Raw genomic sequence first — 14,621 nt, forward strand, 5'->3', positions numbered from 1 at the left:
CAGGGCTATCTGTCCTGTCGCCCATTTATTTATAAATGTAATGTTGTTTTAAAGCATGAACACCATAAGTTTACCTTTTTTTCGTTTGGCTATTTGTACACAAAGCATGTATATTGTAAAGGGAAAAAGGGAGGAATAGCTTTTATATCACTTCATACTGGCTGGATGGCCAGAGTAGCTCACTATGTATATTTAGTACACTTTTTTTATACTGTCGGAATCATTGCTGTCATTCTTTTTCCTGTGTACTGTCACCAGGGAGAGAATGCAATGACTGAACAGCTGCTGTGTGCTATATGAAAAACAAAATCTTCTCCAGGGCATTCATCTGCCCTGGAATTTGTTTCATTTCTTACCCGTTCTGAGAATGAGATGTAAAATTTGCTTCCTTTTTTATGTTTGTTTGTTTGCTTTGCTAGAGTATCTCTATAGTGCAAACTGAATAGAATTCATTTTTCATTACTTAGAGTAATAAACTGCAGTTGTAATCTCTGTTTTGTGTGTGACATTTCTCATTGGTTTGTGTTTTCAGAAGTTCATAATTCTCTCTATATAGTGCTTTTATAACTGAAAGGAATGTTTTACCTGTATATTTTCAAGTCCTTATGTTATTCCAGTTAACAAAAACAACTTTTTACTCTTCCAGACATAACAGGTATTACTAGAATCATAGAATATTAGAGTTGGAAGGGACCTCAGGAGATCATCTAGTCCAACCCCCTGCTCAAAGCAGGACTAACCTCAGCTATATCATCCCAGCCAGGGCTTTGTCAAGCCTCAGCTTAAAAACCTCTAAGGATGGAGATTCTACCACCTCCCTAGGTAACCCATTCCAGTGCTTCACCACCCTCCTAGTAAAAAACTTTTTCCTAATGTCCAACCTAGACCTCCCGCCCTGCAACTTCAGACCATTGCTCCTTGTTCTGTCATCTGCCACCACCGAGAACAGCCTAGCCCCATCCTCTGTGGAACCCCCTTTCAGGTAGTTAAAGGCTGCTATCAAATCCCCCCTCACTCTTCTCTTTTGCAGACTAAACAAGCCCAGTTCCCTCAGCCTCTCCTCATAAGTCCTGTGCTCCAGCCCCCTAATCATTTTTGTTGCCCTCCGCTGGACTTTCTCCAACTTGTCCACATCCTTTTTGTAGTGGGGGGTCCAAAACTGGACACAATATTCTAAATGCGGCCTCACCAACGCTGAATAGAGGGGAATAATCACTTCCCGTGACCTGCTGGCAATGCCCCTCCTAATGCAGTCCAATATGCTATTAGCCTTCTTGACAACCAGGGCACACTGCTGATTCATATCCAGCTTTTTATCCACTGTTAACCCCAGGTCCTTTTCTGCAGAGCTGCTGCCCAGCTCATCGGTTCCCAGTCTATAGCTGTGCATGGGATTCTTCCTTCCTAAGTGGAGGACTCTGCACTTTTCTTTGTTGACCCTCATTAGATTTCTTTTGGCCCAATCCTCCAGTTTGTTTAGGTCACTCTGTATCCTATCCCTACCTTGCAGGGTATCTACCACTCCCCCCAGCTTAGTGTCGTCCACAAACTTGCTGAGGGTGCAATCTACCCCATCCTCCAGATCATTAATAAAGATGTTGAACAAAACCAGATCCAGGACCGACCCCTGGGGAACTCCGCTTGTTTCCTTATGACAATCTGTCATCCAGTAACATCACAGCCAAGTCCCTTTTCCCTGTCTTTTGTTCCATAAATGAACAAAGATTTTTTTCTACCCCAGGACTTGGGGGCAGACTTCAGCCTTTCAGACCTGGGCTACAATTACTTTTGACAGATTAGTGTAAAATGATTGTACCCCATCTCAGCAATCTCTTGATCAGAGTCTTTTCTTCAAACGATCTAGCCTACTTAAAATACTCATTATTCCTCAGCAAAACAGATCTGTAATAATTTCAGAAAGGTTAATTAATTCCTTGTCAAGGTGTGTTTTACATAGGATCTTGCTTCCTAATCCATAGGACTCTAGGTTTTTTCTCAGAGAGCAAGCAAATCAGGACTATCATTCTTCAAGTGGATCAGAATCCTAACTTTGCCCAACTACAGACATAACAAGATTGGTACCTCCTTGTGCTCAGTGCTGCACAAATACGTTTTGTGAGAACAGTTCTTCTACTACTTGAGCCCCAACTTTTTTAAATAGTCTATCCATCAATGTTGACTGAAACCACCCAGGAGGTCTGTCCTATCATTTTAGATGGCATTAAAGGAAAACTTCAGGATATAAAAACAATAATATAGATTTTCCTTTTTCAATCCAATAATGTCACTCATATAAACAACCATTTAATTATTACCTAAATAATATTAACACAACTACAGCAAAACATTGGTAACATTTTAGTATTCTCGCTTCACTTCTCAGTAAAGATGTAATAGCTGAAAGCTGTATTGATTTCACATTTCTAAGAATTCATCATTTTTACAATATTTATGACAGAACATTTACTCGTGTGCAATTAAATACTATAAATTAAAATTAAACTTCAGTTGTCAAAATAAATGACCAAAATATAATTTGTGATGAATTATTGTTGCTTTTTTATTTTTTCACTTGCAAAATGCATTAATTTATAAGGGGTCTCACTGTTAGTGCACATTATCAAGGTGACATTATCTAGGTGCTCTAACAGGTGGAACAAAATAGGAAATTAAATGGTTGAGGCTTTCACTTCTCTTTTACACACTTGGGCTGAAATCTCTCTTATGACTTGGGCCCAGATCTCTTTTTTGGCTTAGACCCTTAGTGGTGTAATAAAAGAAAAGGAAATGTGTAGAAATACCCCCCAGCAGATGGAGTTTCCTGGCTGATGTGAAGTTGTCAGAACAACTCTGTGCTGGCTTTCAGCAAAGGGTTTTCACAGGTAGGGATGGGCTGTATCCCAAGGAGTGCTGCATTCCAGCTGTCTGTTCTCACGTGGCTTGGAGCCCTTAGGAGACTATGGCCTGGCTGAGCAGTAGTTACAGCAGTCTAACTTATTCTCAGGTGTGGACATGTTCCTGGGAAAACCCAGAATACAGGAAGCACAGAGGTTGTTTAAAGGCCCCTTTGCCCTTCCCCCTTCTATTGCTGCACTGATTGCAGTAACAAAGGAACTAATAATTAGACCCATAATCTATGCAATATGCAGTGCATGTGTCATTCTCCATGTTTCCTAGCTAGCTAATAGCTTTTACTGTTTCCAGTGTGATTGCATATGGGCACATAACTCCAAGAGCATATCTATGGAAGCAGTAACTTGGAGTACCCAAATTACTTTAACCAAAAAAAAAACCCCAAAACAAAAAAAATCCCAAACCCACAACCTAGTGTTTTTAAACTTAGCAAAGGTCACATTCTTCACTCAGTACTATGAATATGCCAACAATTAAGTTTTGAAGTAAAACTGTTTTTTAACTATTTAAATGCAAGTATCTGAAATTTTTTATATGAAAAGTATGGATTTTTTCATCTTCACATAGCTGGACAGATTTTGTTCAGGCCTGAGAACAAATATAAAAAATGTTGTTCTAAGAAGTACATGTTTGTTAAAATTTAGAATCTTTGAAAATATGGGATTAGAATGGAATGATCTTTCCAGTCTCTTCTCTGATGCAGACAACAGATAGCTCCTCCTCAGAATAAATTGCCTTTATAACCTCAAGTCTAGATTACTGCCATGTACTTTATCATACACTACTCTTGAAAAGCACCCAGAAGATTCAGTTAGCGTGGAACATAACAGCTCATCTTTTGAATGAGTCATGCTGTTATGTTTGTTAGTACCAGCTCATAGCTCTGCACTAGCTATTTCTGCTTCTGAGAGTACAGCTGAAGGTGAGGGTTTCAATCGAAAAAGACTTATATTCTATATTTTCTGAAGAATCCCTGTTCTATCATAGTGGTTGTGATCTTCTGGGTTGCTCTTGCTGATAGTGCCTGGGATCATGAACTTTGAGAAAGCCAGTTCTAGAATCTGCCAGATCCCAAGTTGATAATCTTCAGGGTGCAATATAAAATATAGAGGCTCAGACCTTCCTTTATTAGTATAAATACTATTATTAATTTTATTTATTCTTTTTAACAAGTAGTGTTCAATGATTTTTAAGAAGAAACACAAGACTGAAGGAGTGCTTGCAATCTAAAAGAAGGACTTAATAGAAATTTGAGAAATAAAACAAAATTTTTGAAGGACATTCCAGGTATGCAGAGGAGGATGGAAGATAGCACAGAGAGACTTTTATGAGAAGATGAAATGGGTATTGATACTGGCATCAAGGATGGATTATTTTTATGAGGGTCTGAAGAAAGATAAAGGTGGAGACTTATGCCAGGGCTGCATGCAGTAGAGCCTTAAAAAAAAGGACAAGAATTTTGAATGTAGTTCACAATGTAAAAGAAAGGAAGTAAAATTTATGAAAGAAAGGGATGGAGGTGTATGAGGTGTTCTAAGAAGTGAGTGAGAAAGGTGATTTAGCATTGGTATTTTGGACAGTTTGGAGGGAGAGGCAAATTTAATATAGGAAAGACCTGTTACAAATAGTGTGTAGTAATCAAGTGAGGGAAATAACTGAGGTATAGGGCAGTGATTTAGCTGTTTGGATGGAGAAGTTATGAAAGAAAAAGGGACAGGACATGGTCCTTTGTTTGAACATAGAATTAATTTTAACAGCTTGGATTAGATTGGATTTAACAGGCTGGATAAGAATAGTTTGGGAGCCTTTTTACCACATCTTTTTTTCAGAGTGTTTACTTTACCAATGTATATGTATTTTAATTGGTGAGAGGCACCCACTAGCAGGGGCATTGGGTGCCATTTATGAATCTTTAAATAGTTAACCCTTACTAGAGCATCACTTGGATAATATTAAAAACTGAGCAAAAATTTTATATAAAAATATTCCATCTCGTTTCTCTATTTTTATGGCTTAAATTGTCAATGCCACTTGATAAAATTGTGCTTAGTCAGAGTCTCCATTATAGGAACATATTAATTGAGCACTTACTATAGAGGGACAAAACATCACATCCCTCCTTGCCCTTTTTGCCCTTCTAATGTTCACTCCCATTGTTTCCTTTTCCTGTTGATTTTTGTGCTACCTTCCATGTTTCACTGTACATTTAGAATATCTTCCCTACTCTAGTGTGATATGTATTCAGTCTGTCTTCATTAAAAGTCCTCCTGAATATTATGGGTGAGATCTTGAGTTCCACTTTCACCCCTTTACACTATGCTAGAATGGCATAAAGCGGTGGTTCTTGGCCCACGGGCTGCTTGCAGCTCTGTCAGCACACAGCTGCAGCCCATAGGTCATCCTCAGGGCCATTCAGGTATACATATATATTGTGTGGATGCGGCCCACGTAATATATAGAGATCTGCATATGTGGCACACAATGGTAAATAGGTTGAGAACTACTGGCATAAAGGAACCCTAAAAGGGTGTGGTCTGACCCGAGGAGGGGGTATGGAAGAAGTCAGGGAAACTGTAAGAAAGCTGCCTTTTGCAGCCCCCCTTATAAGCACCAGTGTAGCAGAGTGCTGGAGTGAGGTTGGGATTAGGAAGGATATGTTGGGGACAGCATGCACCCATGCAGCACTGTGGACATTCCAGACAGCTTTGCATCCCACGGGGCAGACTGGGGAAGATGCTGTAATTTAGACAGGTCCCCAACAACTGTCTTAAATTATGCTGGTGTCCTCTCCAGCTTCCAGAATCAGCCCAGAATCAGCCCAGACAAAGGCAGCTAATAGACCTCTTAGACACACACTATTCTGGGTGGAGAGTTCTGTGCTTCATCACTTAGCGGCACAGTACAGAATCTCACCCTTAGTATCTTATGTGATGTGCAAAAATACTGACACACATCAATAAAATCTGACACTTCATAGCAGACAAACAATACCCATTTTCAAGTTAGTACCATATTCTAAATTTTCCAAAATATTCTGTTGTTTTTGTGTTTAGATTACAAGATCATTGGCCAGGATCTGTGTTTTCCTATGTGTATTAGTCAGTACCAAGTAAAATTTGAGTGCTTTAAAATAATTAGTATGTTTGTAATTTAGTGAGTAAATATATTAATTGCAGTATGATATTTATAGATGTTTCTCTGCTGGCTTCTTTCCAGGCCTCCCAGACCCTAAGACTTGTATTGTTTCAAATGACTAGTGTGGCTAGGTCATTTTAAGTAATTATTTTATGGGATATGTTGATTACATTTGATGATGTTAATCTGAATGATTTTTGCTGGTTTTGATTTACTTTTGTCTATTGATGCATAAGGTATGGCTCCATAGGTAAGGGTGAGTTGAGTGTTGCACTTAAAGTTGGAATTTAACTTCTTTATTATTCATGAAAAAATAGAGCATATCCTCCCTTGCCCAAAATGACAGCACTTAAAATTTTGAGTATTGCATAAATTTTGGGAGAAAATGCAAGTAAAAGTATTAGGTACTTTGAGTTACAATTAATTGTATTAGGGATTGCACACTCCATAGCTTGTGTGGCCTGAGCTTATTGCCCCACACCCAGGACTCCTTGCATCCCTCCATTCCTCTTCACAAGCTCTCTGTGTGCCACCCTCCTGTCCTCTTCTGTTTCCAGGACTTCCTGTAACTCTCCCAATCTCTCCACTTCCAAGGTTTCTCTTTGCCCCCCATTTCCCACTTCCTCCCATACCAGGGTCCCCATTCTCCCCCCATGCCAGTGGCTCTGTACGCAACCCCATTTCCCCTTTCCCCCTAAGTCCTCCATTTCTCCTTTCCCCCCAGTCATGCTAGGATCTCCCAATCTCCCTGCCCATCAAGGGGTTCTTTTAGCGCCCCCCCCCCCATTCCAGGGTCTCCCATTGCATGGGCTCTGTGTGTTCCCCCATTCCCATTTTTACCTATACTAGGGTCACCCCATCCCTCCCATCCCAGAGGTTCTGAGTGCCCCACATTCCCCCCTCACCCTATACCAAAGTCCTCCATTTTCGGCACTATGCCAGGGTTGTGTCCCCCAATTCCTCTCTCCCTTGTTCTTCAGCCCATGCCAGGAGCTGTTTGCATCTCACTATTTTTTTTTCTAAGTGATACATCATTCAGGACGTCAACATGTTGAACTCTATTGAAAAAATGAGCAGAGATGAGATCAGGTATTGTGATGTTGGAAGTAATTAATGACTACCATTAGTTTATTCATTATAGACAACTGTATTGATGCTTGAAGCTGTGGCTGTGCTAATCAGATGACGGGGACTCCAGTGTGTTGGCACATTTTTTAAAAATCAGGTATTTGGTTTATAGAGCAGACATAGCCACTGTACTGGGCTTTAGTAATGTGGCAGAAATGAAATCCTTGGCATTCAAAACCTGTCTCTCATATGAAGCTTCAATGCGACTTAACAATAGACACTCCAGATGCCTCTTTTGTTTAGGAGAGGGATGTATTCCTGAGCGATGTTCCAAATGTCGCTCCTTCTCCAAGTGTACTCTAAAAGCTAGAGAGGCCTGCCTAATAAAACTGTTCCTCCTGGAGCTTTCTTTGCAAGCCTTCTTGGGCATCAAAAGGAGGAATTCAGTCCCACTTCATGACTACCCCTATGAGTCAAGATTCCAACTCCAGTGCCTGTGCTGTCAGTCATGATGCCCCAGTTGGCTGCTCCATTCTCGCATCAATGACCTCAGAGAAGGGTAGGAAGTAGCACTGCTCCAAAGATGAGCATTTCTGCTCCAAAAGCATTTCTATGTCTGTCACACTTACCAAGAACTTCTGTTTTTCGAGAGTCACTTACGTGTATTTCACACTTCTTGCCCACCTTCCTCTCTGCCTCTGAGTTCTAGTTAACATCTGGACTCTATAGTTATGGAAAAGGAACTGAGGCAATTGGAGGTACACCCCTTTACATAGGGTAGGGCAGTGATGTCACCCTCATGCAAGATCTCTCATGCGTTCCCCAACAGACACTGCTTTTCAATTTTGTTTGTATTGTTGTAGTAGCCATGTTGGTCCCAGGATATCTGAGAGACAGGGTGGGTGAGAATATCTCTTACCCACCTTGTCACTGGTTTTGGAAGCACTTCTGCAGCTTGATGCCATGGGTGCCATATCCCAAAAGTATGACTGCACCAAGGCAACTCTCAAAGAACAGTTATTACTGGTCAGTAATTTCTCTTTCTGGTTAACCTTAAAAGAAATCCAAATGTGTTAAGATCTAGAAATGGACAATGAGGGCACTCAACCAATCTTAACTCTGTTTTCTAATGACAATATAAGGGGGAAAATCTCGTGTGTCTTTAAAAATCAACTGAATCAAGTACTAAAATGCCTGATTATTGCATGGTGTCAAATTACCAGTATACATTTTCAATCTTAACTCCATTTAAACATTTGTTTATTTCTGGGAATATGCAGTAAATGATGGAGAAAGACAGTGCTTCTCCTAAAACATTCATTCTCTAGTTAATATCATTCCTCTCAAGCTTCACTGTCCATCCAGAATGTCATATTACTTTCTCCACATTTTTTCCAGCATTTCAAAAATTCCTATAAAGATCATAACTGAAATTCTGTTAATTTATAACTGCTACAGTTGGTTATTATAATCTCTGTACGCCAAATTCATTATAAAATACATGGATTTTTTCTGTACGAATGTTAGTCTTTGCATTATGAAGAGGTCAGTTTTACAAATGCGCAATAATCTGTCTCAGATTATTAACAAGAAAAAGATCATATTCTGGGAATATTGTGCTTGCATTAGGTTCCCTTTTCACTGTTAAGAGTTAATGTGCCTTTTACAGGTAAGCATTATTATTCTTGATAACCTCACTGTGTCAGCTCCCTTCATCAGTCAATAGTTCATCAGTATTCAGTCTTTCCTACCCAACCAGGCCCTTCAGTTATTTACTGTGGATAGTATATTTAAAGTGTCAAAACTCTTCATTGTTTAGGTAAATAACTGTAGTGGAATAAAAGCTAAGCACTTTTATATTTGTTCTGAGTTAGTTGTTAATTAGGAGTAGTTTACTCCTTCATGGCTAAAAGGAGGCAGTTTTAGATCCCTGCAAGTAGCCCCTGATGTTCACTTACGTATCCCATTAGGTATCGGGGTTAGGATCCATCCACGTGGATCTCTTTGCAGAACTGGACCCTAAAACAACAGAGATAAAATAAATTACTACTACTTTTTCATATTAGTGTTTTAGTGATTGTTTAATAGAACAGCAAACTGCTATTCTGTTTCTATGCACTGAAAAGTACTCTCCTGGAAAAACAAACATTAAGTTTTGAGGAAATGGATTTATTATAACAAAGTATAATTAAACTGCAAAGTGAATGGTTGCAGTTTTTTACTTATTTCCACCATCATTTTCTTTAAAACTTTGAAGGTGGTTCCTTCTGTGTATTTCTGTAAACAATAAAATCAATTTACTTATTTTGCCAATTTTATTTTTAATTTTCACTTAAACTGTGCTTCTCCCGTCTTATTAAAAAAGCATAGGAAGAAATGATTTTAAAATCCTGCTCCTTGGTACTTGTCCATCAATTATAATTAAAGAGAAGACACAAGGGCCAGATCAACAAAGGGATGTAGGTATTGCAAACTCCACCCCTTTAGTAGAGTTGGCACCTAAATCCAGGCCCAAGGAGGGCTGAATTGCAGTCCACATCTAGGCACCCCATTTCTGGTGCCAAAGCTGTTTCTTGCAAGAATGAGTTAGGCACCTGGCTAATTTAACACAAAATATCAGGGAGTGGGGAGAAGGAGAAAGAGACAGAGGTAGTCTAGATTAGAATCTTTAGCCCAGTGGTTAGGGTACTTATCCAGGATGTAGAAGACCCCAATTCAGTATTCTCCTCTGAGAAGGATTTTAACAGAATTCCCTATCTCTCAGGTGAGTGCCCTACCACTGGACTATAAAGTGATTCATTTGCTCTGGGCAAGTTAATATTTAATTATTCAGTTAAAGTGGAATGGCTTCAACAGAAGAGATGAAAAAAGACCCATATCAGCATATCACATAATCTAGTGGCTCTGGCACTCACCTCAGAGGTTGGGAACACTTATTCAAATCCCTTTTCATCAGACTGAGAGGAGAATTGAAAAGGGAAATCTCCTACATCCCAGTTGAGTACCCTAACCACTCATCTAAAGGTTATAAGGGAACTGTTGTGCTGCTGCTTCTTTCTTCTTTTTCTTGTAGAAGTAGGTGTGCTCAGAGCATGCCTAATTAATCAGTCCCCACAGGGAAGATAGGTAGAGCTATGCCTTTCTTTGCTTGGTTTGAGGATCGCACTGGGTCTGAGACATGAGATAGGCATCTGGAATGATGCCTCCAGTGAAGCAGCAGTGCACATGCTCAGGAGCAGAAACTTTGAAGCACATGGAACTGTTACAGCCAAAAATTTAGACATTTGTTGAGTTTAGTCAGGCAGCAGTTGAGTGGCCATTTTGTGGATCTCAGCGCTGCTTAAACTGAGACATAAGTGCCTAAATCTGGGAGTTAGACACCTAAATCCCTTTGTTGATCTGGCCCCAAGATCCTATATGTGTTGCCTGTATTTGTTGCTGGCATTGTGAAGAATTATTTTGTTGTGATTTATTACCACTTATGTTAATATGGACCTAAATATTTTTCATTCTTTTGATTTATGATAGACATGTTTTGGGGATCTATGCCTATGTTTTTAGTTGGTATTAGGTACTCCAGTTAAATCCTGGACCTTAGTACCTTAAGAGTTACAGATGGGATATTCAAAAATGTTTGGTATTGGCTGAGCTCTGCTCCCGGTGAAATCAATGGGAGTAACATTCTGGAACTATTGAATTCAATGGCAAAACTCCCATTGACTTCAGTAGGGCCAGGATATCATCCTGGGAGTTTTACCAGTGACTGCAATGGGTGCAGAGTTAGACCAATGCTGAACACTTCTAAAAATCCTATCCTATGTGCATAAGAAAGACCTGCTTTGAAAACTGAATTCATAAGGCCAAATTGATTTGACTAAATAGGAATTCGACAGAGGGCAACAAAATGACTATGATTGAAACCTATGGGTTGAGCTAATTCTGTATTCTAGACATGTGGTACGCTACAGGTATTGATGGATGACTACATCTCTATATGGGGTTAACAGAGTGGGTAAAAATCATGATATTTTTATTATTTAAATAATGATTTTTTTTTAAAAATAATTGATTTTATTGTATTTAAATCACATTTTTGTTTACCTGTTTCTAGCTCTTTACCTTCCACCCATTTTATACTCTTTGTGCTAAAATGGATATTTCATACTTGTTTCTTTAGTTTCCTAGTTAGTAAAACATTTTAATTTTACATGGAGTTTTTTTCTATTAAGAAATTGTTCACTTAAAATGCTCATCTGTGTTGAAAAAGACAAGTACAGGGCTTCAATATCATCTTTATTGTGAGAATAACACAACATTGATAGTAAATGATTTGTAACCATGCGGTATTTGTAACCAATACTGCTTTCTGATATATTGAACTTCCACACATCAGGAAAGCTGAAATCCTGTAATCAGGCTGTGTTTCTCTATCAAGGTTTGCAGTTAGAAGTCAGTGGGACTTGTGCTCTTAGGTACTTCAGAAAATCCCATCTTTAGGTGCCTAAATATGGGCCTAAGAGCCTTTAGACTCCTATCCTTGAAATTTTTGGCCTGTGTATAAAAGAGTTTGCAATAATTTTGTTAATGTACTAAAAGTCTAGATAACTTCTTATTGTTAAAAATGAAGCAAATTAATTTTGTTATTCAGATTTTATAATATGAAAATATAGTAAAAATACAAATGTTTACCTTCTAATGCATATGCTTACTTTTAAGCACATACTGATTGATCTTGCTGCTATTGAAGCTAAAATTAAAATTCGCATGGACATCAGTAGTGCAGATTCAGAGCCATAAGTAGTCCCATTTAAGTTAATGGGATGGTACATGTACAAAATTTATGTACCTGTTTGAGTGTTTGCCTTAATTTTCAATAATTTGTTTTTTGCCAATAGGCTTTTGTGTAATATTCAAATAAGACAGCCTCCCAGTAGTGGCATTAAAATACCAGTATTTATAATTTAGTATATTATAAATTTTAATCTAAAGTTGCAAAAGACCAATTTTTCATATTAGTTTTACAAAGGCTGAACCTGATTTAAATCAATGATTGGGGAGGAAAAAATCAAGTGATTTAAATTGCAATTGCTCCATTTTGAGGTTTAGGCACACTTTAAAGAGCAGGATGTAATTAGATACATATAAATTCATGGGGTTTTTCCTTCTCTTTCTGAGAGTTAGGCCTCAGGCAAGAAAACATTACCTAATTCTGCCTTGTGATCCATCTACCTTTCTAGTACTGTTATAATATTCAAGGCCACAGCAATTAGCAGACATTTCCATTTCGGGGTTTACAACTGGTTGTGTTTTTGTGAACTTAATAGCAGTTCTAGTAATAACAAATAGTAAAAGCTCTAATTTTCTAATTTTTAAAAAAATTATGCATACTTAAAAACAGAAGCTATTATAGAGGTTACTTTTTGAAGCAAAATAAACTGTATGACTGTGACAACCTGAAAAAGGAGCTTGGAGTTTGTATTTATTTATTTTATGGAAGCTTCGTGACCTTGATGCATATATGAGAAGAAGAGTGATTCTTTTGTGAGTTGCCTTTTTTGTTGGATAATTGATTATAATATCTCATTTGATTTTTCTCTTTTTCCCCCCTTTTTTTTTTCTTACCACCAAAATATACTTTTACAGAAGCATAAGATAGATCTTTTCTACAAACTACGCCATGTGATGAATGAACTTATTGACCTACGTAGACAGCTACTGTCAGGTCACTTGACACAGGATCAGGTGCGAGAGGTGAAGAGACACCTTACAGTGCGACTGGACTGGGGTAATGAGTAAGTACAGGTACCAACTGGGTGCCATCTTTTTTAATTCATATAAAATGTTTTTTGTGTTAATGAAATTTGCAAACAGTAGAACTATCTTCTTTTTGGCAGCTGAAACCAAATATCACTTTTTACACTCTGAGCTCACAGCATACCTTCTCCCCCATAGGTATAATTAAAAATTCTAAAAACGAACAATTCTCCTTCGAATGATTGCTCATGTCCATTCCAATATAGGTGAGTGCACGCCACCGTGCACGGGTTCCCGGAACTTTTTTCCCCTTAGCAGACCCCGTAGGGTCAACTCTGGTGCCCCCTGGAGTCCTGCACACATGCTGTGGTATATGAGGCACTGTTGACCCTATGGCCCCTCAGTTTTTTCTTTCCACTCGTGACAGTTACTGGAATGACTCTTGCTCTTCGCATGTACCATTCCCCCTTGTTGAACTGTGTTGTTATTACCTTAAATAATTAAGTAGTGTTAAGTAGTGTTAGTTTAGAGAGAAATAGATTAGAAGCCCCGAGGGGCTTAAGGTGGTCAGGTCATGCCCGGGTCACCTGGCTTTAAGCCGTGCACCTCCTGTCCGAAGGCTTTTCTGCTCAGCGACCCCCACGACTGCTGCCGTAGGTGTTTGGGGAAAGAGCATAGAAAGGAGAAGTGCAAAATCTGCAGGGCTTTCAAACCTAGGACTCAAAAGGACAGAGATATCAGGTTGAAAGCCCTGCTTATGGAGGCAGCACTCCAACCGGCATCCGAGCCAATAGGCTCCACCTCGGCACCGAGTGTATCCTCGGTGCAGAGTGCATCTCCGGCACCAACTTCGACCCAGCGCTGAGGAACGTCTCCAGCGCAGAAGAAAAAGAAGAAACCGTGCACAGTGCACGAACACTCCCCTGCGCTGCTGGAAAGGGCAGGGTCGAGTGGGGAGATGTACCAGCCACGGCCAGTCAAGTCCTCTCCGGTACCTGCATCTCCAGGCAGAGAGCCAACCCCGACTCAAGGGAGTTGGGGTACAGCCTCTGCTGGTGCCGTAGACACTGGAGGTGTTCCAGGCGGCAAGAGCCTTGATGGCCTTGCCCCCGCATCCTCCCCGCCCCTGGCAGAGAGAGAGAGGGCCGGTGTCCCAGGGCAAGCCCGCAATGGGTCCCCCCAAAGGGCGGTGGAGACCCCCGGCTGGGGTGGAAGAGTCTCCTGCCGGACGGCCATTGGGGGTAGAGTGAGAACGCTCCCCTAGCAGCCGCTCTGAGTTTCCCTTGTCGAGCAGATGTTCCCCTTGGCACCGAGGCCAGACGCTGACGCTGGAGGTGGGGTGCAGAAGGCGGTGCCGTTCAAGGTCTGCTGTGCGACGAAGGGACAACTCTAGCTCCCAGTCCGCGGCACTGAAGAGGTTGCGCGCAAAGAGACGGTGCAGCATCTGGTTGCCGTCGCGGAGCCTGGCATCGCGGAGCTCGCAGCGCAGAAGCAGGTTGCCCTCAAAGAGCCAGTCACTGGAATCGCATCCGGTACCGAGAAGCTCCCGACGGCACCGCTCCCGTTCTCCGAGCACGCGGCACTGAAAGTCCTCGGTGCTGAGACGCCAGTCGTCGGCATTGAGCTCTTTGGAGCGCTCATTGACTCGCAGGCACCATTCAAGGAGACGAAAGTGATCTTTGGCGGTGTCCTCGGCGGCGGCGGCGAGAGGGTGGTCTCTGGCACCAAACAGCACCAAGGAGTGGAGAGGG

The 14,621-nt window shown here is 40.5% G+C and overlaps 1 protein-coding gene across 1 annotated transcript in view; it reads left to right on the forward strand.

Annotated features, from left to right (window-relative positions):
- The window catches only part of DOCK3 (dedicator of cytokinesis 3), a 460,968-nt gene that overhangs the window by 175,956 nt on the left and 270,391 nt on the right, over positions 1-14,621 (forward strand). The window contains 1 exon segment of the mRNA XM_067568165.1: positions 12,760-12,908. Within this exon segment, the coding sequence (XP_067424266.1) occupies positions 12,760-12,908 (149 nt within the window).

This window comes from Emydura macquarii, unplaced genomic scaffold (genome assembly GCF_026122565.2).
Source record: "Emydura macquarii macquarii isolate MOO-44397 ecotype Brisbane River unplaced genomic scaffold, CSIRO-AGI_Emac_v2 contig_2846, whole genome shotgun sequence".
Lineage (NCBI taxonomy): Eukaryota > Metazoa > Chordata > Testudines > Chelidae > Emydura > Emydura macquarii.